Consider the following 24,651-nt stretch of genomic DNA (forward strand, 5'->3'; position numbering starts at 1 on the left):
GCAGGGCAGCATGATAGTTAGGCGTCCTTGGCAGTTCACATAAATGACTATGATGAGTGTTACTTTGACCTGGCTGGGGCAGGCATTACCGGGTCAGCGGAGGCAGGACAAAGGAGAACTGGGTAGAGCAGGAACCTGCTTGGGCCGCTCTCGGTGGACTTCTGCCTCTGTGACAGGGCCTGTCCTGCTTCCTGTCCATGGCCCTCCTCAGCAGGGGAAGGCTCAGCTGCTGCTCTCCTTTGCCCGCCCCCCCCAACTCCCCAACCAGCTTCCTCCAGGGCTGGGGGGCTGCAGGGTCTGATCTTCAATGTCAGAAGAGGAGCATGGACCAAATCCCTCTCTCATGGGGACAGGGTCTGGAGGTCTCCAGCCAAACTGCACCAGGATCTGCCGTCTCTCCCGATGGGGTGACTGGAGTGAGAGAGGGGTGGGACGCCCTTGTGAGGTATGTGGATCGCGAGGTGTTCCCCACAGAAACCTGTGGTGGTATTCATTTCCCAGGGATGTAAAGAGATTGCGTGCTCTTGTGTTATCTTCTGCTGTCAGGCACTCTCCCCTCCACCTTCCCACTCCCTCCCTCCCTTGGAGAGAGAGGAATGCCCACTGGGTCCTCCAGGCTGCTCTGGCAATCCACTGCCCCACCCCTTCCCCAGAGCAGAGGTCCAGGCAAATGGCTTTGCTGCTGTCTGGAGTCCCATTGGTGGCACTGGTGGATAGACTCAGATGTAGGTGGATGGACTCCACCCGGGTGACAGAGGTGGCCAGGGAGCTGTGGGTGGGTGGGTGCTGGGGCAGGGGAAGGAGTTCATGAAAAGGGGTTGGGGTGTTACCCAGGAGGCAGTAAGGAGGCCAGATTCCAGGAAAGGAGGGTGAGACTGATGGGGTGGGGTGGGGGATGGCTGGAGGACAGTGGGGGAGCCAGGTGGAAGCTGAGCCAAGCAAAACGCTGAGTGAGGCTGACTGAGACGTGACAGTAGCTCTGCTCTCTCCCTTCTGCTAAAAATACCACTTCTCCAGACAGCCCTCCTCCCTGCACCCTCACCAGGCTGGGTCTGGCAGGGTCAGTGAGACGTGGGGCAGGGAAGGGCCTGACCTGGAAAGCTAGTCTGCCCCGGGGTCCAGGGGGCCTGCTCAGGGGCTCTATCTGAAAACAGGAACTGTGCCTCCTCACCCCTCAATCCCCTCATCTGCCCGGTCCCCCATCCCATGCAAGGAAAGCTGAGTCCCTGGGAAGTGACCTGGAGGGGAATGACAGGACAGGATGCAGGCTGCTGCCTCCTCACATGACCTCTTGGAGAGACCAGCAAAGCCCTGAAGGGAAGGGAGGCGGTTGTTGGCAGGGGCAGCCAGACTGCTGAGACCCCACCCAGTTCTAAGGGCCCGTTTCTCCCTGAGAGGTGAAGGATGCTGTGGTTAGGTCCTGGGAGCCATACAGATCTGGATTGATGCCCTGTTCTACCACTCACTAGCTGTACGGCTCTCAAGTTGCTCGATTTTTCAGGTAGGGGTCAAGACAGTACCTGTCTCAGAGAGTTGAGATAGATGCTTGGGAAAGAGTGCTGCACCTGACACCAAGGAGGTATTCAAGAAACAACTAGTATGACGACCTCTCCCTGTGCTTACAGACCAAGCTAGCCTAGCATGTTTTTGCATGTGAAGATACAGTCACCATGAGGGGCTCTCTCCTCTGCAAAGGAAGCTCGGTTGTGCAAACCTGTCTGGAAAGGGCAGGTTGTGTTCCAGCTCCTGCTGTGCCCCATCCTCTCCCCACTGCCCAGGGCCCGGGTGCAGCTTGACCCTGAGTTGTAGGCTCTGAGGCTAACTGGTATCCTCCTGCTTCCCCACAGACCTGCGCAGGATGACGGCCGGCTTCATGGGCATGGCGGTGGCCATCATCCTCTTCGGCTGGATCATCGGCGTGCTGGGCTGCTGCTGGGACCGAGGCCTTATGCAGTATGTGGCAGGGCTTCTCTTCCTCATGGGAGGTAAGGCTGCAGGCTTTGGGGGTGGGGGTGGGGTGAATGGGTCCTTGTTACTGGGATTCTAGGAGAATGGCAAGGAGGCATGGGGATGAAGGCTGCCACTCTGGTATGGCTCTTCCCATTCACTCATCAAACGTCTTTTTAGTTCCTCTTAGCCCCTCACCACTCACCATTGCGCCAGCTGCTGGAGATGCAAAGACTAATAAGGCATGGTCCTTACCCTTGGGGGTCTGACTGGCTGGTGTGGGAGAGACTGTGTGGCTATGGCATTGAGAGAGGTATGAGACCTGGAGTGAGCATGAACCCAGGAAACACTCAGGCATTTTATACATATGCTAGACTTGGGGGTGGGAAGGTGCTAATTGAGCAGATTCCCCTTCAAAAACCTATCTTCATCCTTGATTTATGGGCCCTAATGCTGCTCTCTTTTCTACTTTAAAGATGGTGGGTCAGGGCTAGACCTCCCTCAGGGCTAGATCTGTCTCCCTTACTCTGTTACTGTCATGGCCAGAGAACCATGTGCCTCTTTTCTCCCTGAAGAGCTAGAGTGTGCTGTTTGGTCTCCTGGTTTGAGTCTCAGGCCAAAGCTGGAGCTAACCATTGGGTTTGCCCATCGCAGTCTACTCCTCAGAGAAAAGTGGGTGGATGAATGGTGTGGCACTAGGTGGAGGGGGACTGGGCTTGGACAGAGGGAATTAGAAATATTTGTGGGAAGAAAGAAAGTGAGTCCTACATATGGAAACAAACGCCAATTAGACTTTAGGCACCAGGAGCGTATGCCCAACTCAGGTCCCTTTGGTGAACAGCCTGACTCTAGGTTTCTGAGCAGAGATGGGAAGTGGAGGAATGAGTCAAGTTGAGAAAAGGGGTGGCTGTCCCTCTAGGTGTGCAGAGATCTCTGGGAGCTAGTGAGCTGTGGGTTGGGAGAGGAGGAGAAATGCAGGATTCGTCTGGGGGCCTGGCAGTTGGGTCCCACACCTGCAGTTAAGGCAGGGGCTGGGGGAGGGAGGGCACAGGTGACAGTTCCCACATCCCTCCTTCTGGTATCCTACAGAGACAGAGGCCCACCAAACCATCCCCGCTTATCTTTTCCACTCCTCAGCATCCTCCTCAGTGAAACTGGGGGCCAAAATTGGCCCAAGACTCCTGGACTCTGTTTTTGCAGCAGTGGAATCCTTTTTGTTTCCACTTTCCAATCAAAATCATCCATGGACCCCGAAATGGAAAAAGATAAAGTGGAGTGGCTCTGTTTGTAGTGAGTGTTCTCTCTAAGACTCTTTTGGTTATCCAAAGACGGGCTCCAGTAAAATGGGGCTTTTCTAAAGCTCTAGAGAGGTCCCCCAGGAATCCAAGAAAAGCTGAGCAAACAGGCCTGGGGCAGAACAGGAATCCAGGAGCTCGGGAGCTGGCGCTCTTTCATCTCAGCTTCTTTCAAGGTGTTTGCAGCTCCACGCCCGTGTTCTCCTCTCTCCTGTCTCTCCAGCCCAGGCAACAGCTCACATCCTGCCCAGGTGCTAAGTCTCTAGGACACTTCAACTCTGACACCTTCCTTCTGGGCTGCTTCAGTCAGCTTCCAGAGAAAGAGAGAGAATGTGATTGGCCCACACTGCTGGTCAGACAATAAATGGGCCAGGACTGAGCGACCGTGGCTGGGCCAACAGCTGTGACTGGGGTGGGGTCACTGGGATACTTCCTGCTCACCTGAGACCTTGGGTGGGAACTCTCTCCCAGAAGGGGGTGTAGGCAGACAGTGAGGGGCAGGAGGGTGCCCGGAGACCTGTCCCCCACTCACTGAGGGACCTCCCAGAGGCCTAGAGCTCTGGGGAAGACAGGCTGAAAGCCCTTGGGCGTGATGAGGAATCTGAGGCCCCTCCCCACAGGGTCACTGAGTGAGAGCCTGGCTTGTCTTTTGCCTGGGTAGCGGTGCTCAATCAGCACACATTTGAATCACCTGGAGAGCTTTTAACAAATACAGATGCAGGGGCCCCAGCCCAGACCAATCCAAAAGAACCTCTGGGGATGATCCTAACGTACAACCAGGGCTGAGAGCTAGCACAATAGATGAACTTTAAAGTTCTCTCCAGCCCTCAAGTGTTATGGTTCCAGGGATGAACCAGTTGGCCAAGATCTCTCACGGTTTGTTTTCTTTCTTCCCTGCATTCTCCCCAAGCCCTGCAGCAAGAGATGGGGAAGTGCTGTAACGGGGTTTCAATTATTGTTGTGGAGACCCATGTGAGCCCTGACCACTGAGGAGCCCAGCTAAATCTGCTCTTCTAGGACATGTACTCTGTTTTTTTAATGGGAAAACCATAGTTCACGATAAAATATTAGCATCAAGAAGAGCTTCGGGCAATTGCTGTTCTAAGAGCTATTTCTTACTGAGTGGGGCCCAGTCCCGGTTGGAGCAAAATCATCCCATCCACCCTGGAGTTTTGTTACCTGTGTTCACAGGTAGATCCCTACCCTCCTAAAAGGCTGGAGAGAGAGGTGGTGTCCATACACCTCATGGGTACCATCAGGCCAGGCCCCAACAGGAGAGCAAGGAGGGCAAAGCCACTAAGAGCTGATCTCTTGAACTGTAGTCTTTTTGGGAAAACAAAGCTCTTCGGGGTGGGAGGACTCTCCTCCTTCTCAAGCTAGTGTCCTCTCCAACTAGGCCAGACACAGCCATGGGAGTCCAGATTCCCAGAGCAGCTGCCATCTGCTGACCCCCTGCGTCTGGTTCAGTTAGGAGCTAGGGAGGGGCAAACTCAGGAACAGAAGCCATGCTTCTTCCATCCCCGCTCAGCGGAGAGAGCTAAACTGAGAGGCTGGGGTGTCAATCCTGAAATGGTGCCTTGACCTATAGAACCCTGGGTGCCAAAAAGAGACTTTTCAGCACCGACCCCTCCCAGAAGCTGTCGTCTGGGAGTAGACCTTCTAGAGTTGACCTGTTGAAGAGCTTGGAGAGTCAGCTGCTTGTGATAGCCACCTCATGAGCACAGCAAAATAGTCTTTCAAACTACAAATATTTATGGCAAAGTGAGAGAAAAAGGCCTGCGGCCTTAGCTTTTACCCAGAGAGGATTTCAGCATCTGTAACTGAGCACAGACAGGTGCCCAGGCGGTTAGATTGGGTGACGAGTGAGAGCAGCTGTTGGGGACCATAGCAGTGCTCGGGAGCTGGCCAGGCACGGGCGTGGTGAGCGGGTAGAAAAGGAGGAGTTGGCAAGAGTGAAACAGGTAAATTTGGAGCCAAGAGTCGGAAGATGGAATTGCAGTTGACTTTAGATGAAACTACCTGGGCCAGAATAAAAATGGAAGAATTCTGTTAACAACCTTTTCTCTGTTCCAGTATGAAGGAAGATGGCTCACAGTGGGTACTGCTCTGTTCCAGATTTAACTATTTCCCAGGTTAAAGAGAGGGCATCTCACAACTTGTGAAATAACTAGCAACAAATTGTTTAATTAACGCTCAACTCAGAGGAGGCAATTAAGTAGGGCAGCTCTGACAGGCCAGGAGGCTGGGGGCGGTGGGTGGGATCCAGTTTCCCCTTTGGCAGGGCCTCCAGGGGAGAATCTAGCCCAGGCTGGCACAGCACTATTCAGGTCCCAGCAACTGCCACAGACAAGTGTCTTGAGTCATCAGTGGTATCCATCATAGGAACAGGATGACACAGAGAAAGACAGCATGGCGAAGGAGCGTGTGACTGCTATGGTTACTGGTTATTCACTCACTGGCTGAACCTCAGAGCTACCTCATGGACACAGATCTACAAGATAAGTGTGAACATCCAGCCCATGCCCATCTCCCTACCACCCCCGGGACCCCTCTCACACGTCTTCCCACATTCTTAGAAGACTCCATCATCTCTGCCAACACCTGGGTCTAAGCCTCCCTGAGCTCTTGTTCAGGCTAATTCTGGAGCCTCCTATCCAGATGTCCTGACTCCACTCTGGCACCCAACAGTCAGTCCTTCACAAGGTAGTTAGCATAATTTTTTAAAAACTATAAATCGGATATGTCACTCATCCCTTATCAGTGCTCTAAATGCTTCCCGTTGAACTTAAAATCCAAATTCCTTACCCTTCTTTAGAAGCTGTCTTAGTCAGCTCGGGCTGCTAGAACAACATACCGGAAATTGGCTGCTTATAAACAACAGAAATTTATTTCTCGCAGTCCTGCAGTCTGGGAAGTCCAAGATCAAGGTGCCGGCAGATTCAGTGTCTAGTGAGAACCCACTTTCTGGTTCTCAGATGACGCTTTCTTGCTGTGTCTTCTTGTGGAGGAAAGGGTGAGGGAGTTCTCTGTGGCCTCTTTCTTAATGGCGTTAATACCATTCATGAGGGTGCCATTCTCATGACCTAATCACTTTCCAAAGGACCCTCCTCCTGCTACCATCACATTGGGGGTTCGGATTTCAAACTATGAGTTTTAGGGGCACCCAAACATTTATTCCATAGCTGAAGCCCTGTGTAATCTAGCTCATACTTCCTCTGTCCCCTGCTGTCCTGTATCTTCCCCTACACTCACGCCACTGCTCTTCTGTCCTAGAACACACGCAGTTGTACCTCAAGGCCCTGGCGCTGGCTACTCCTTTTGCCCACAATGCTTTCCCCTCCAGTATCTCCTGCTGGCTCCTGCTTCAGATTCAGATTCCAACTTAAAAGTCAGCCCTTCAGAGAGGGCTTCCTTGACCTCCTAATTTAATGAGACCATCCAGTCACTCTACATTTTAATTGATTTAATTTTCTGCAGCACACTCACTACTTTTTAAAATATTTGTTGTCGTTTTGTTTTTGGTTGGTTTTTCTGGCAGCTTAAAACAAACATTTATTATCTCACAGTTTGCATGGATCAAAACTCCAGGCACAACTTAACTGGGTTCTCTGCTCAGGGTCTCACGAAACTGAAATCAAGGTGTCAGCCAGGGCTGGGGGTCTCCTCTGAGGCTGAGGTCCTCTTCCAAGATCATGATGTTGGCAGACTTCATTTCCTTGTAGCTGTGGGACTCCAGAAGCTTGCTTATTCAAGACAGCGGGAGAGAGAGACATCGAACAGATAGTACAGAGAGTTCCCATATTACACCCTGCCTCTGCCCACAGTTTCCCCTATTATTAATATCCTATATTAGTATGGTACATCTGTTATAAATAATGAATAAATACTGGTATATTATTCTCAACTAATGTCCATAGTTCACTCAGGTTCTCTTCGTTTTTACCTGATGTCCTTTTTTCTGGTCCAGGATGCCATTCAAGATCCCACATTGTAGCTAGTTGTCATGTCTCCTTGGGCTCATCTTGGCTGTGACAGTTTTTCAGACTTTCCCTGTTTTTGATGACCTCAACAGTTTTGAACCGTACTGATCATCCATATTGTAGGATGCCCCTCTGTTGGGACTTGTCTGATGTTTTTCTCATGATTAGATGGATTATGGGTTTTGGGGAGGAAGATTACAGAGCTGAAGTGCCATTTTCATCACATCATTTCAAGGGTACATCCTATCACCGTGATGTACGACTGCTGAAGTTGCCCCTGATCAGCTGGCTGAAGTAGTGTCTGTCAGGCTTCTTTGCTGTAAAGTTACTCTTTTTTCCCCTGTTTCTATCCCTTCCTCTTAGGCTCCCTCTCCTTTAGGATGGAGTATCTACGTAAGTTATTTGGAATTCTTCTACATGGGAGACTTGTCTCTTCTTCCCGATTTATTGATTTGTTCAATCATTTATTCTTATCAATGCGGATTCATGGATATTTATTTTTTACTTTGGGTTATAATCCAATACTATGTTTATTTTGTTGCTCTGGTTGTTCCAGCTTGGCCACTGGGAGCTCTTTTAATTGGCCTCTGTGCCCCTTTGACATACACCTACTAATGTGGGGTTTTGTTTGTTTTTTATTGTTGGTTTTTGTTTTTTTGATCACTTGCTTAGTTTTTGGCTCTAAAAGGTGCTCCAGGCCCATCTTGTATATTTCCTACCCCAGTACTAGAATCAGCCCTTTCTCCAAGCAGCCCTGGTTCCTTTTATTGGAGAATGGTATTAGAAATCAAGATCTGGGGCGGCCGGCCCAGTGGCTTAGTGGTTAAGTTCATGTGCTCCGCTTCAGTGGCCCAGGGTTCACAGGTTTGGATCCTGGGTGTGGACAGGCACACCACTCATCAAGCCATGCTGTGGTGGCATCCCACAGACAAAATAGAGGAAGATGGGAATAGATCTTAGCTCAGGGCTAATCTTCCTCACCAAAAAAAAGAAACCAAGATCTGGGCACTAAGTGTCTGCAATGTTTTTAACATTCTCTCCTTGTTCATTGCCTCTCTCTCCCACTTAGATGGAAGCTCCATGAGCTCCAGAACCTTGGCTGCCTGGTTCTCCAAGGAATCCCTGTGTTGGGAACAGTGTCTCACTCTCAAATATCTGCTGGATGCATGCATTGCTAAAGTGAATTATGTGTGACAGACAGAAAGTGTTTTATTTTGTCTCGATAGAGCAGCAATCCTTCAAGAAAGTGTCGTATCTTATCTTCTGTTCCTGGTTTGATCTTTTTCCCTTCCATAAGATTCCTTATCCTATTTTTATCTTTATCTGAACGGTCCTAGGGTTTATGTACGTCTGGTATAAAATGTCTCAAATTCCTTTTGGAAGTAGAGTATGAATTATACATGAATTTGTGAAGAGCTCTCTGTCTTTAATTTGGACTCCTAGAATGTTAGAAATGGAGGGGACCTAGACACCATCCAGTTTGACATCCTTGTGTTTCCAGATAAGAGTAGTTATGTCATTTGTCCTAGTCCACCCAGCTAGTGAGTGCCAGAACTGGAGCCAGAGCCCAGCCCATGACACCAGCCTGGACTCTTGCAACCCATCTTGCTGCCTCTGCCTTCAGCACTCCAGGTTGAAGGTCCCCATGGTTCCCTGTGCCACACACACATTTTCCCATACTAGCATGGCTCCAATTCCATGCTTCTAAGCAGGTACTAGTGTTCCCAGAATCTTGCTCCATTCCCTTTCTGTTCCTCCCTTCACAAAGCACAAAGGGGCATATGGAGGAGATGGTGGCCAGAATTGAGAGCATGGGTGGTAATGGGAAGAGGAAATCATTAAGGATCCTTTCTCACCACCTGTGATCAGCATAACCTTTCCTACCTTCCCAGTCAGTCAGGGAGCAGGAAGAGAATGCCCTAAAGAAGCTCAAACTATCAGGGTTGAGTGATTGCAGTGATTTGCAAATCAGTGACGCCAAGTGGCTCCCCCTCTACCAGGCTCATCAGAGAGAAGCTCAGTGGTGCGATGAAGCCCCAGATACCCCTCTTCTGATGGACAAAGACCTTGATAAAAGCCCAGCAATTCTGAAAACTTACAAGCCTAAAACGAAAAGTCCAAGGCGTAGGTGTCTTGCCCAGAAGAGTATCTCTTTTAAGCAGTGAAGTGATTTTAGAGACTCCTGTGAAGTAGAACAACATCCAGTCTTCCCCATCAGCCTCTCCCCACTGTCATTGCTAGCACCAGCCTACTTAGAAACCTGGCTAGGACTGTGTATCTGTAAGTCCAGGAGGCACTATGCCTCAAACTTCCTGATTCATGGGAAAGAGGAGGGAAACCATGTAAACTGGACATTCTGGGGAGGGAGAATCAATTCAGTAAGCCAATGACTTACCATGTGCAAAGCTTATAAGAAAGCCTCAAAAAATGATGGCTGTTAGCGTTATATATACACCCTAAGTGAAGTCCATTCTAGTAGGCAGAGAAGTGTCCGTAATCTATCATGACCAATCAAGGGCATAAAACCCATGGACTTACCCTGCTAAACGGCTCTTTGTAGCTCACTAGAACATCACAACTCTTCTCCTGACGTTTTGTCTTACAACGTTTCTTTCAAAATCCGAAGCAGAGATTCACAAACTACTTCACTCCCTGGAACATGTCTTGCCCTTTGGAAGGTGCGTTTTTGAATATTTATTAGAATTTGATAATTACATTCAAAACAAAGACATTTAAGGGAAGAGACACATTGTCAGGAGAATTAGGAAATAGCATCCACACTTGCCTAATGTGGAATGAGTGGCCAGGATTAATCCCTCCAGCAAGCCAGGCAGCAGAGGGCTTCATTTTCACCTTAGAGTTGGAACAGACCCCAAGGGAGTTACACTTTTGCCACCAAATGGGACCTGCCTCCCCATTTCAGATTCGCTCTTTGGAGGAGAATAGGAAGCAGCCTTGGCCTTATAACCCAAATCTGGTCAATGAAGGCCATGTCAGAATGCCCTGTATAACCTGCCTGCCCAATCTCTCAAGAAAGCCACAGTGCTACATTTTCTCTGCAGGAGGGGGATGCTTTGTCATTGAAGTTCCAGAGGGAAATGCTAAGACGGAACAGACCCTGGAAGGAGACGGAAAGGACTGTGGTTGGTGAAGACATCTTTGGGAAGAACCAACCCTCATCCCTTGCATGTCCCTGCCCACATTTGTCCATGAGCCACCTTCCATTCCCTGCCCCCTAACTGGGGGTTAAAGTCCTTGTTCAGGAAGTAGATTCATCCACCTAAAGGGAGAAATGTGGTCTTATCATGGAGAACTAGTCCAGGACCAGGAGCCTTAGACTACCCATGTGACGCTGGGAAAGTTACTAAACTGCCTTTCATGTATTGTGCCAACTTTCTCATCTGTAAAAGAGGCCTAATGATTTAATAGTACCTACCTGAAGCATAGTTGTGAGAATTATAGAGTTAACCCATGTGAAAGGCTTAGGACAATGCCTGGCGTTGTTCTCAATAAACTTTTAGATATTATTTTAGTTACTGGGATACTTCTTTTTTTAATAATCAAGTTTAGTGACACTGCTTTGAGCAGCCCAATACTGTCACTACTACCACCATACAAAGTCACACATGCCATGGGTCCATAAAGATGAATCCACTTCAACAGATAATGTCTATCTGGCTAATCACCCCCCTACTCATTCATTCATTCATGTTGTACTAATTCATATTATGTACCAGACACTGTTTAAGCACTTGGGATATAGTGCAGAATAGGATAAAGTCCTCATGGAGCTTACATTCTAGTTAGAGAGACAGAAAAAAAGCAACTACCATAAATATCAGATACGATCTCAGGTGATGAGAACTATGGATAAAAATAAAGCTGGGAGGGAGGTAACGATGTGGAGCATCATCGCAGATGAGGGGCAGTGGTGGGCACAGGAGGCCTCTCAGAGAGGGTAGCATTTGAACAGAGGCTTGAATGAAGGGAGGTAGTAGTCATAGGAAGACTTGGGGCAGGATCAGTCCTTGCAAAAAGAGCAGTGAGTGTAAGGTCCCTGGGATGGGACTGAGCCTGCCACCTCTGAAGAAGTTGAGCAAGAGGACGATTATGACAGGAGCAGAGTGAGATGGAGATATACCCCAAAGTGGGCAGATCATGGAGGGTCTTGGAGGCCACGGTGAGAGTTTGATTGACTGAAGGGCCATCAATCCTCATTCTGCCCTGCCTTCTCTCCATTTCACAGAAGGCCCTGGGGTTCTCCCCTCGGTGATCATTTGGATGATCATTTGATATTGTGTGACTTTTATCAGTGGTCTGGCTTCCTTCTGGGGTGCCTACAGCTGGAGTTTCTGCAACCTGCCATGCCCAGTTCCAGTGAGTGGGGGCATGATGTCAATACCTGGGGTGACCAGGTCAGGGTAAGGGGACTCGTGTTTGCCTCCTGAAGGTGTTGCAGTGCCACACACCTGGGAGCATCGCCCCCCCACAACCAGATCCAACTACATAATTTGTGGGACCCAGTGAAAAATGAAAACCTGGGACCCCTTATTCAAACATTATTAAGAATTTCAAGACAGTGACAGCAGAGCATTAAAGCAAGCACACAACTGCACTGGACCCTGAAGCCTGCTCTGCCTCCAGCATCGTCCCACACTCTAGCTCCCCGATCCCCAGACATCACAGCTGTTTGTTGCAGGGTCTCTTGGAGATCTTGAGAAATCAGATCTTCCCTCGTTTATGCATGCAGTTCTCCTTCTCCCTAACTCAGGCCAAGTCTGCTGTGCTTAAAATCACCCCTCGTCTTTGATTGAATAATTGCGTAAAACATGTGTTCCTCTTTCCTTGAGTCAAAGCCGGCTCCCCCAAATGTTGCCAATGCAACCTGCTAATAAGAGAAAGCTGAGTTTATTGCTTACTGCAATAAGAGAGAACACCACCTTGCAAAACTGGCAGGGTCTCAAAGTGGGGAAGGTCAGGTCAGAAGTGATTGAGAGTTGGAAGTTTGTTTAAAGCCATTATTTCAATGCAGATATTTGGTTAAGATTGGGTGGGAATACAGATAACGTTCAGGATTGGTGGAAACAGCAAGATGAGGATTTTGAGGTGTAGGATTCAAAAAATCTTTGAGCACACACTGTTGATGCTTTCAATGGAAGAGCTGATGTGTCTTTTGGGGAAGTTTCTTAATGAAGAATCGAATCTCTTACCTGAGCAGGTCAGTCCCGGGAGTATAAAGGAGACAAGGAAATAGCAAAGTTAGGTTAACACAGACAGCGAGGCCTGGTTTTGGTTCTGTGTCTAGGCTGAGGGTAGGGTGAATGGTTTGATATCTCATTCAGGATGAATCATTTCTCCACAGCCTGGTGCCTTCCTGGATGGCCTGTTTCCTCTAACACAGACTGCTCAGACATGTGTGAACTATTGAGTGAATATAGTCCAGACTCAGGCTGGGACCCTGACACCCTAAGGTCTCCTCCTGCCATGGTAACAAGACCCCATCTTTCCTGGGGTGGAAGTATGACAACACTGCACTGAACTGGGGTCCCCTGCTTCCATACAATGGTCTTGAGTGGCAAGAGTGGGATAGGGAAAGGGCAGGCAGGAGAAGAGAGAGAGGGCAGGGTGGCTGGAAGACCATCTCCATTATTGAGGTGGTTGTTGAGGAAGAACAGATTTCTCCAAGAGCCCTTTTAGTGGAAACAGACCTAGCACATGGCAGTGGCTCCATAGTGCTTGATTACCATGGAAATTTAGGTAATTTTTAAAGCAACTTCAAAAGGTTCCTTCTCTGTGGCTCTTCAAGGATGTTCCTACAGAGGTGTGTAAGCTTCAGAGAAAGGGAACTTGTCAGGCAAGCTTCTGGTCCTTGAAACAAGTCATAAATCAAAGAAAAATGCTGAAGTAAATAGAGAGACCTCTCCTATTGTGCTTAAAGGCTGCTCCTGGGGAAACAATTAAGAAGGAGGAGCAGGTATAAGTGAGGAGGAAGTTCCTCTCTCCTGTCCTGGGGGCAGGGCTGAGGACAGGTGAGAAGTGGCACCAAAAATAGCCAGACCCAAGGATGGGGGGAGGGGGCTCTGCCCTCCAGAGGCTCCTTGTCACCCCCACTACTTGGATGACTGAGATGTACTACGCGTACAGGGCCTGGGGGACAGGATTGAAGCCAGAGTACCAGGTACCAGGGAAAACCAGCCCAGACCAGACACAGAGGGCCCCTGAAAGAGGCTGAGGGGGCATCACTAGTAGATAAGTTGGAATTAGGGCCCCAGCTCCCTCTGGGTGCTGGGAGCTGACTTAGAGAACTGGCCCAGATCAGAAAGCTGGGGAACAGGGCCAGGAAGCCCCTACAATGTACAGTCAGGTACAGCTTTGGGCCCAGGACAGCACCCCTGCACCTCACTGTGGGTGATGCCCCCTGTAGGTCGGGGTCAAGAGGAGCCTGGCAAGCCTGACCTGTTCAGCTGTTCACACTGTACAAGGGGACCAGCAATGGCCTTAAAGCCCAGGGGAGAATGATCCTGGGGAGGACTTACAGCGTTATGCTAGAGAGGGTATTTGAAGGTGGCCCTGGCGGTATAGATGAAGTCTGCTCTTGTGGGCCCACCTATTCATTCTAACCAAACTTGGGCTCTTAGGACGGGTGGATAATGACTTGCATTTCATCCCCAAGTGTAAAATAATTGGAGAGTGAGGGCCTATGTAAAGCTGCTGTCCTCCCTGACGTTCTGGAAGTCCCTTGATTTCAAATACACTTTGCTGTTCTCAGATCATGTCTCATACTGTGTGTCTTGATTTTGGAGTTTGGAAAATACACTCACCGTACTTAGAGAAGCCATCAAAAGATCAAGGATGTCCAAGATGTGGCTGTGAAAGAGGCAAGGGCATCCGCACATTAGTGAACCGTTAGAACCTGCCCAGTGCATGTTACTCATGAAGTAAACAACCTGTTAAGTACCTGCTAAGTACTAGGTACTGTGGAGGATAAAATAAAACTCAGGCCTACCTTGGTGTTGCTTACAATCTTAGGGAGAAGTCAGACACCTAGAGCAATTAGTGGGATATATTAGCTGTTTTCCTTTTAATGACTGACACCTTTAAAATGCAAAATATTAAAACCAAAAGAATTCTGTGGCTGAATTTTCAGCAGTAAAGAGGACAAGGACATCTTCAATCTACCCATCTACCATTCTTGGGGAAGGAAGGTGCCGGTCACCAAAAAAAGGTAGAAAGGTGGTAATGATGGTTCAGGTAATGCTTTTCAGTTCATAAAGCTCCGAAGGGAGGGTAAGGTCTCATTTGACCTTCAAACCTCCTTTAAGAGGCAGGAGGAAGAGGCAGAGAGGGAGAAGGTAAGAGCTCACATTTTGGAGCATCTATGCTGTATCACTGTTCAAACATTTTTTCCTTTCATCTTCCCAGCAGCCCTTAATGGGTGTCATTACTACCCTAATTTTGGATACAATGAACTAGGCCCAGAGAGCCTAGTTGAAACAAGCTTAGAGTCATGCAATTACGTAAATAGTGGAGCCCTAATCAAAGGTCTTCAGACTAATCTCCAATCTTTCTTTTCTGTTCCTGGGGCCTGTGTGAGAAAAAAAAGGATCCTGGGCAAGGCCACCTGGGGTAAGGAAGTAGCCTTGAGGACTTAACCTCCAAGGCACACACAGGCTTACTCAACAAGCATTTATTTACATCCATGAAGATGTTTGTTTGGTGGAAGAGGGATAAAGAAGGTACAAAGGGAGTCACTTGTACTGCCAAAGTGTTAACAACACCATTAGGTCCAGATGTGATGAAAGTCAACCCCAGAGTCAGCTTTGAATCAAAGTTCTATAACCTTAGGCACAGTTATCCTCACTATACCTCAGTTTCACCATCTGTGAAGTAGCACCTGCCTGTAGAGTTGTGGTGAGAGTTCAGTGGGTCAAGGTGTGTAAAATGTTAAGAACCATGCCTGACACAAAATGAGCACTTCCTGCGTTTTCATTCATGTGTGCTCAGTTTTTTTCACTGGCTCTTACCTTCTTATCCCGGCGCTTGCTTAGAGGGTTTAAGTACCTTGCCCAAGGTCACTGTAGTTCCCAGACCAAGGATTCCAACTCACATCTATGTGACACTGAAGCCTGGGTTTTTAATGATCATGGAGCACTCTCTCTCAAATAATAATTAACCTGTTGACATATTCATAGTCCTCCAGCAGCTTTCACCTGATAGGGTAAGAGATGACCCCACACAGACATCATGGTAATGAAGGGTGTTGCTCTTGGTGTGACAGAAAAGATGAGGCTGATTCTGTTCAACGAATAATTCCTAAAGAAATAGGAAAATGAACCTCTTTGGCTGAGGGTCTTATATTTTCATATGCTGTGAGACAAAAGCAAAGCTTGGGGTTCATGTGGCAAAAAGAAATAATCCTTACTTATTACTTCTGCAGTTCAGCCCCAACTGACTTCACCTCTTAGTCTGGTTTCTGTTCCAGCCATGTCATGGAAGCTGCTTTCTTGGAGACCTGCATACTCCTGGCTGCACCACCTGTCACCTGTCCTTGAACCTCCTCTTCCTGACCTCACTAGGATTTACCTCTTTCCATCTTTCCTGAAACTCTCATCTCTTGTTTTCCATGATAGAACGCTCATGGTTTTTCCTTTTCTGTCTTCTTTGCCCTACCTGTAAATGTGGGCTCCAACTCTCTTTCCTTTTTCCCTATAAACATGACCCCTTGTCAACAACACCCACCCTCACAGTGATAATTACCTCTGAACAGGTGAGTCTGGAACCTGTGTATGGAACAGCCTTTTCTGAGCTCCAGCCTCATGTTTTTAGTTGTTCACAGGACATGTCCACCCTTCTGGAACCTCAAACATGCCTTCAACTAGACTCATCTTTTCTTTACATACATTACACATATGCTTTGTGTTTATTGCATGTGTGCTAAACACCTGGCTTACTGTAGGTACCTGATCAATGTTAGCTTCTAGCCTTTCCCTTCCCCCAGTGAAATTAGCTTCTTTTCTTGACTTCCTCAACACATCAGTCTGTCAGTCACCTCTGAGTCATTTTTCACTTTTGTGGTTTCACTCACACCTTTCTATCAATTGTCAACATCTGCCAATATTTCCTTTGCACTATCCTTTGTGGCCCATTCATTTGTTTCTATTCCCTGAGTGCCATGGGGCCCTGAGTGCGATGGCAGTCATTTAGCCCTTGGTGGAAATCTTTATTCCACCATTTAGTTGCTGACCTCTGAGCCTCCGTTTTCTCACCTGTAAAACTGAAGTAGTGCTGCCTACCCTGTAGGTTTGTTTTGAAAATGAGAGGAGATAACATATAGGTAAAGCATCTAGCAGAGGATTAGAATTTCATAAAGGCTCGCTTCCATACTTTCCACTAAACTCAACCTTTACACCACACTGTCTTCCTAACATACACTCATCACTATGCCATTTTTTCTGATGAAAAACACTGAGTTCCATGTTGTTTACAGAATAAAGGCCAATGTCCCCAGCCTGGAGTCTGACATCAGCCACAATCTTGTCTGAGACTCACCTTCAGCCACACATCCTGTGCTCCCTCCAGACTACTTGTCTGCCTCCACGCCACCTTTCTCTGCCTATGTTTTCCTCAAGGTTCAACTTAGAGTCAGCATCTTCCAGGAACCTTTTTGAATCATCTTAATTAAAACCAGGCTCTTCTGAACTCAGAGATCACTTTGTACCATTTTTATGGCACTTACTCATTACTAGTATCTTGGAGAGCGGAAATCTAGTTCATTTTCTATCTCTCCTCAGAGTCAAAGCCTAGATGGTGGCAGGGGGCCTCTTCTCTGTTGGCTACTCCAGTTGTTATTTTGCTCTTCATTTTAAACGTGAATATGGTTTATGGTAACTTTGACTTATTGGACTTGGGCCCTTTCTGCTAAAGTTACATAAATTAAAGTCAGTACCGTCTTCCTCCAACAGTCTTTCAAATATTTGGAGACAGCCTGTCACACTTCTTAATTATCTGCTTTGCAAATTAAGTTCAATTCACTAAACATTGATTGACTGCCTACTATATGCTAAGCATTGTGCTAGCACCCAGGACACACAAATAAGAACGTGTTTGGTCTCTGTCCTTAAGGGCCAGCCAGGAAAGTGGTGGAGGCAGAGATTGGTGCCGTATCAGGGGACTGAGGGTGTACAGAGAAAGGGAGCCTCTCTCTGCTAGGGAGTCAGGTGCAGCCTCACAGGGGAGCTAATGATTGAGGCTGAAGGAAGAATCAGTCAACTTGCCCAGTTCTTATCATTGCCCCTCAAAGGGCTTTTAACATCCATCTATCAAATGAAACTGCTCCTATGCTTAGAGTTGGCCACTTTTCAGAAGCAGCATGCCAAGTCTTTATTTATTCATTCTAGTTTAGGATTTCGCATGCCATTAATACATTTCTGTTTTTGTATCTCTCTATGTAACTAAACTCTGCTGTAAATGAAACAAAAAAATCCATTTTATCTAAAAAAAAATGCTTAAGTAGCTTTATGTGAAGTTAAAATGTAAATTTAGTATGATATTTGACCTCCTAATTTTGGCCCTGGGGAGAAAGGAATGCCAACAGCTATGTCCTTCCTACTGCCCCCCTAACAAAACCTGGGGATCTCTTCTTAAAGTTTCCACCACACTCGCAGGCTACAATTTATTTAAAATAATAATGAGTTAATTAAAATACCCCCTCTGGCTCAGGTCTTAATATTTTAGATAAGTTCCATTGAAATCGCATTTCCCAGAAGCCTCTGGGTCACAGCTTTTAAGGTCCTGTAGCGAGTGTGGCCAAGGGAAAGTTGAACGGCCTTCTCTCCTTACCTCAGCATTCCCATTGGGACCCATAAAGTAGAACCTTCTCTCTGCTCTTTACTGGGGATACCAACTCCACCTTTTAAGGCCCTACTTGCCAAGGGAGAAGAGGTGACTGACTTCTCTGATTCGTGAGGTTGGGAGAGGAGGCCAAGCTCGTGAGGCCCAGCACCATCTGGGTCCTCTACCCTTGCCCACTGCTCCATGTGGCCAGCATTCCCAGGGTGAAGGCCCAAGGCCCATGCTGGTATCAGAAGGCCAGTATGGAGGCCTATTTTTCTTTCTTTCTCTGGCCCACCAGTGTAAGTTAACACTTCTTGGGTGAGTGTGTATCTGCTCCACAAACCTGAACATTCCCTTAGGCAGGTCATCCTAAATGTCAGCCTAGGGGGAAAGTATTAGTGCACTTGATTGTGGCCAGGGGTGAAGCCACAGTTGCCATGCTAGTTTTATCAGTAATAAAGCTGATAGTTATTGCCCTACCTCTTTCTGTGGCTCTTCTCGCTAGAGTTTGAATTCAGAAAACAAAGAGCAGTAATTTTCATTCCCCAAATCTCCAAGAGAAAAGAGGAGCTACAAGGGTTCCTATGTAGAGACCCATTCATGAGCCAGTAGGATTGGGGGCAGGAGCTGGCAGGAGAGGGGGACCCTTTTGATAGCCGGGAATCCATACTGAGCTCCTTTGGGTCCTCTTCTGGCCACCAGCTTACTCTATCCACTGGGTTTAGTTTCTGGCCTGTTGGGAAGCTACAAAAAGTCTTACTGAAAGAGAGTTAATGTTCTGATCTTGATTCCTTTTCTTTTTTAACCTCTCCATCCTACCCCTCATAGAAAACCCATGTCCCTCCACAGGAACTCACCCATCTACCTGACAAAAATAAGGAGTGAAGCTGTGCACAGCTTGTGATAGATTTTCCTAGCTCTCTGAAGAAGTCAGCACCAAGATTTTATTAACTGAGCCATGAGTCTGAGAAGCACGAGAACCTCCTCAGGGCCACATTTGATAATGATAGGGCCTCTTCTCCCAAGCTCATCATCTCGTTGACAAATATTTAAACACCACTGTGCATAGGACCCTATTTGGAAAGGAAAAAGAGCTTCTCTACTTACATTGCTTACAGTCCAGCTCCAGAGACAATATACATGCACGAGAAATAGCTGTAATGAGAGATGACATAACAAGTGGTGAAAGCATGGATTTGGATCCTGGTACCCCTACTTACTAGCTATGTGACCTTGGGCAATTTACTTAAGCTCTCTGTGCCTTGCTTTCCTCATCTAAACCTCATAAGATTACTTTGAGGATTAAAGAGTTAACACTTCTAAAGCACTTGAAACAATGCCTATCACATTATAAATATTATATAACAGTGTTTGATCCATATAATGTTATATATGTGTTCAGTGACCCAGCAATGAGGTGACAGCATGCAAAAATCACTTGAGTACAGGTTTTGATCTCAAAGAAAGGCCAGACCATGGTGACAAATGTGCCAGGAATATGGAAACATAAACCAAACCAGGTGGCAGGCTCGCCTGATCTTCTGGCTACCACCCCAAGCCTCTTCCTCTACTAATTAAGATGGCATTGACTCAGATCAGATAGGGCAAAAGCCAGAGAGATTTCTTTCAGGAGCCAATTTCTTCCAGACACTTAAACAGCTGGGTCCCAATACTTCCACATTTAAAATCGAGGCAATTTAGAGCTGAGCCTCATATGCACATTGGTGTTGAATAATGGCATCTAATGGTCTCATCCACCAGCCCTTCTGTGCATGTCAGGAGGTGAGAAGCAGTATCTGCTCTCCAAGTGGTTCATGTTTGACAAAATAAGTGAAAATCAGTCCTAGAGCAATTCAGAGAGAATGGCACTTTCTCATCCCCAATACCTAGAGTCATAGGATCACTTAAGTGGAAGGACCTTAGAGATCTTCTCCTACTCTCTGTATTTTATGGTTGGAGGGATCATGGCTCAGAGAGAAGAGGTGATTTGCCCACTTCATGGGCAGGGATGGCACCAAGAACCTGGATTTCCTGATTCTTGGTGGAGTTCTCTTTCTACTAAGCCATATCCCCACTGGTTGCAGCTCTCCTACCAGGAAGCTGGTCCAGGCTGACTTGGTGCACCTCTGGGCCAGGAGAGCCTTTTGACTACCAAGACAGGAATTCAAATGAGATGATAGATCTACTTGTACTGGGCTTCATATTCGCCCTGGGGGATGATATGGCTTTCTTTGCAAAAGGCTTGCATGCTACCTAGGAAGATGAATGACCAGAGCAGCCAGAAAGCTGTAGTGTCAGAGATTTTGTATTACTTCAAAACTGTCCCCAGCAAGAAACTCAGTGCAAGATTGCCCTCTGCCTTAGAGGTTCTCAAACTTTGCTCCATGGACCATCATCATTCACCAGAAAGAGTTGGCCTAGAAAGAGAAGGAGAAAAAAAGCAGAGGCAGGAATATGGCATGCTCTAAGTGGCTTTACTCTTGGAAGCTCACCATTCACAGCTTGAGAATGTTCCTTTCTGCACAGCTGTAGATGCCACTCTCAGTTTAGTTAAGAAGCCAGTTGGATCTCACTAACTCTCAGCTCTGAATCAAGGCCCAGATGGATAGGAAGATACAAAGATTCACATTGAGAAAGATGGGATGCTGCACTCTTGATTCATTTTCTTTCTAGAACTTTCTTTCCTGCTGTATTTAGAAAGCACATGGGTCACTGCAGACCACCCACCTCAGATCTTCTCAACATTTTATTCCATGAAGCATGAAATATCCAAGGTCAGGAGGGCAAAGGTGGAGTGGGCCAATGATTGCTTCCCCTGGGAGATATTTTTTTTAATGGTGCCGTGGAAGCAAGTAATGGATAGTGCTCAGATGTTTCTACAATCAATAGTTTGAGGCAGTACAGTAAAATCACATATTTACTCTGTCACTTATGGTTTGGGACCTTCAGCAAATAATTTAATTTGGGTTACTATGCAAATTATGTAATTTATGTGCTGTTGTTTTGTGCCAATCTCAGCCTATCGATAACAGCTAGAAAGGCTGGTGGGCACTCACCTGGACCCTGGTGAGCTTCCCCAACATCTCCCCTTTCCAAACCAATGTTACCACTGGATCACCCCTTTTTATTCTTATTATCATTGCAAGATGCCCTTCAGCATTAACCATTAGGAAGCATAGAAGAAAAAAAGAGTTTATTACTTCCAGGCCTTGGAACATATAAGGCACACGTGGGACCACGCAGTGAGGTCTCAGGTAGAGAGAGAAAGAGCACAGGCCTGGGGTTCTGCTTTTATTGGGTTGAGGGTGAGCATTTAGGCTTTCATGGGCTCACTCTGTATTTGTGAATTTAAAACCTAAGAGTGTGAATCTAAAGCATGGGAAGAGAGAAAAAGAAAAAAAAAAAAAAAACCAAACAAGCGGCTAAATGGCCAGTTATCTAAATCAACTAGGATTTTGAAAACAAAGGAGCCTCAGGGTAGGGGGTGGAGAGGCACATTCTGGCTTTTTATCTAGTCCTGTGGCTGGTAATGTGTTTATTTGAGATAGCCTTTGTTGAAGCGGATGCCTCTATGAAGTGAATGCCTCAGCAATCACAGCTTAAGTCAGGCACTTGTATTACAAAAAGAACAGCCAACTGTCAGGGCTTACTGGAGAGCTGTATGTATATTAATACGTATACCCGTGTATGTATATAATTTGCATATATATGTAATCTCACAGCAACCTCAAGAGGTACAGAGGATTTAAAAACTGAGACTTGGCTTGAGTCTAGTGTCTATGTCTGAGTTAATCATTGTGATCACAGAATGGCTTCCCAGGAGAAAGAATGGTGGTGTTATTTTAACAAAAGAAGAAAGAAGGGAAAGTGTACCGTGTAGGCTAAAAATAATAAACATATAGTTCTCTCAATCCGCTATATAGAAGGTATTTAATAAATGAGTATGGGATAACTCTAAATGCTGCCTCCATATTCCAGAGGAGCCAGAGTCAGAACCTCTGCAGCACTTATTAAAGGTCTCCAACTCATGTTATGTAGCAATTTCCAACACTTCTCTTAGGGCTAGTTCCTTTTACCCATCCTGGCTGAGCCGTAGGCCTTACAAGATCCTTCATAAACCCACCAATGTCATAGTGTAACCCCCACTGGGCACTGTAACCTCTCTGAGCCCAAAGATAAGTTCCATTACCAAGGAGAGTCTGTCTCAGAAGTGTGTTCTGAGATCTTCCAGGTTCCATGGTTCTGGTTCCAACAAAGTCCACAGAATGAAGAGACCTGAATGAGCACTTTCTCTGGTTTCTGTTGAGAGCAATTGCTTCCCGGTGTAGCATTTACCCTGGGATGGGGCTTGGGAGAATGGAGTGGATGATGGAGATGAAAACGGCAACCATATTTTTTCTTGTCCTCCAGAACAATTTTTTTTCACCCTCACTTAAAGCTTTCCATTTCTAATATTATGCCTTACATATAGGAAGCAATTTTAACTTTTCTAAGCCTTTTCACATTTATTGTTATCGCTCTTCAAAATAATCCTGCAGAGAGGGTATTATTCTGATGCCGAACTTCTGTAAAAATAAAAATGCTTCCTGAAATCCAAGGTACCCATTGAAACACAAGGTAGGCGTGTACATGCGTGGGTGCGCGTGCACGTGCATGTGCACACACACACACACAATCACCTCAGCAACCACAAAACGATTTAGGAGGAGGAAAGGAGCATGTGAGAACCAGGCATGGCATATACTTCAGTCTCTTCTAGGTTTCAAAGTCCATATTTTCACTTAAAATCTCTGTAGCCTAGAAATTCCATTTCTTCTAGTGATGAGATTTAATGTTCAGTGCTGTATATAATATGAAAGGAGTCATGACTACCATAGTGATGGAGAAAGCTACAGCCTAGCTGAACACAAACTAAAACCGAGAACAAAAGCAGGTCCCTATAATTAATTGCCAGGTTGTCTGTTCCAGACTATGAAAGTTATTGGGATTCAGAAAAAGTGTGGATTATCCTGTGCTGGCCATGCTCAGAGAAGGCTTCTTGGCAGACTCAGGACTTGGATTGGACCATAAAGGATAACTACAAGGATAGCTACAAGGAGTCTGTGTAGACTGAGTGGAGGATGGAAATGTCAGACTCCAGTCAAGGAGACTACACAGTGGTGCTCTAACCTTAGTAAATTCCCACCATAACAAACACTTTGAACATCCACCAATGCCCTCTTCTGTTTGCTCAGCACTTTAGATGTTTTCCCAAGTTTGTAAAGGCTCTGTCTTCAATATGGAGGCCACCGGGGCCATTGATCTTGTGATCAAATCTAAAAACACACCCAAGAGAATAAATGGATTGCTGGGTATTGAGTGGGAGTAAGCATAGATAGGTAGGTGAAGGAGACTAAATGGAGAAGAAAACCACAAGACGCCCAGCAGCTGTTGTAAATAGCTATGTTTAGATGCTTGTTTTAGCTACAGGGTGGCCATAAAGTCTTGAAACATAGTCTCGTCTTATGTACTGTAATGTATGTTAATAAGCCGATTATTATGTATTCACCTGTAGTATTAGATTGCTAGGGCTGCCAAAACAAAATACCACAGACTGGGTGGCTTACACAAGAGAATTTATTTTCTCGTGGTTCTAGAGGCTGGAAGTCCAAGATCAATATGTTGGCAGGGTTGTGTCCTCTGAGGCCTCTCTCCTTGGCTTGCAGATGGCCACACTCTTGCTGCCTCTTCCTGTGGTCTTTCCTCAGTCTGGTGCCTCTTTTTATATCCTAATCACCTCTTCTTATAAAAACACCAGCCAGATTGGATTAGGGCTCACCCTAACAGCCTCGTTTTAAACTAAGTTACTTCTTTAACAGCCCTATCTCTAAATATGTCACATTCTGAGGCACTGGGGGTCAGGGCTTCAACGTATGAATCTTTCAAGGATACAATCCAGTCCATGACACCTGTGTTTCCAGATTTGGTGGCCACCCTGCAGGTATGTAAAAACCAAGGGATGGGGTCCAGCCCAGTGGTGTAGTGGTTAAGTTTGCCCACTCCACTCCAAGGGTTTGTGGTTCGGATCCCAGGTGCAGATCTACACACCACTCATCAAGCCATGCTGGGGTGGCGTCTCACATGCAAAATAGAGGAAGATTGGCACACATGTTAGCTCAGGGCCAAACTTCCTCACAAAAAAACAATGTAAAAACCCAAAAAGCCAAGGGATAAGACTCCAGGTTGTCTGAAAGGAATGTAGAAGCATTCTCTTTAAAACCAATGCCAACCTATATGAATGGGTCAGTCCCTTTCATGGCTTGAGTTGAGGATGTTGCATTGCTGTGGCATAATCATGTCCAGACATAGAGCAGCTCTGTAGCGTGCAGACACAGCCTCGGGAATACAAACACTGCTTGCCCTGGGAGTGTGGCGGCACTCACGCAGTGTCTCTACCTAGCACATTTGCACACTTTGCAGAATGATGGATGATTTTGTCCTAACTCAAGACCCCATCCCTTGCAGTGTGTTCTCCTCTGGAGCCCATCACCACGTCCTGCCTCATCCCAGTGAACCCCTAAGGCACCTTAGATGTGAAATCCCATGTGACCTGCCTG

The 24,651-nt window shown here is 46.8% G+C and overlaps 1 protein-coding gene across 1 annotated transcript in view; it reads left to right on the top strand.

Annotated features, from left to right (window-relative positions):
• TMEM178B (transmembrane protein 178B) overlaps window positions 1-24,651 on the top strand; it is a 332,705-nt gene that overhangs the window by 300,718 nt on the left and 7,336 nt on the right. The window contains exon 3 of the mRNA XM_023639839.2: window positions 1,848-1,985. Coding sequence (XP_023495607.1) covers window positions 1,848-1,985 — 138 coding nt within the window. The remainder of the gene's footprint in view (window positions 1-1,847; window positions 1,986-24,651) is intronic.

Source organism: Equus caballus, chromosome 4 (genome assembly GCF_041296265.1).
Source record: "Equus caballus isolate H_3958 breed thoroughbred chromosome 4, TB-T2T, whole genome shotgun sequence".
Taxonomy (NCBI): domain Eukaryota; kingdom Metazoa; phylum Chordata; class Mammalia; order Perissodactyla; family Equidae; genus Equus; species Equus caballus.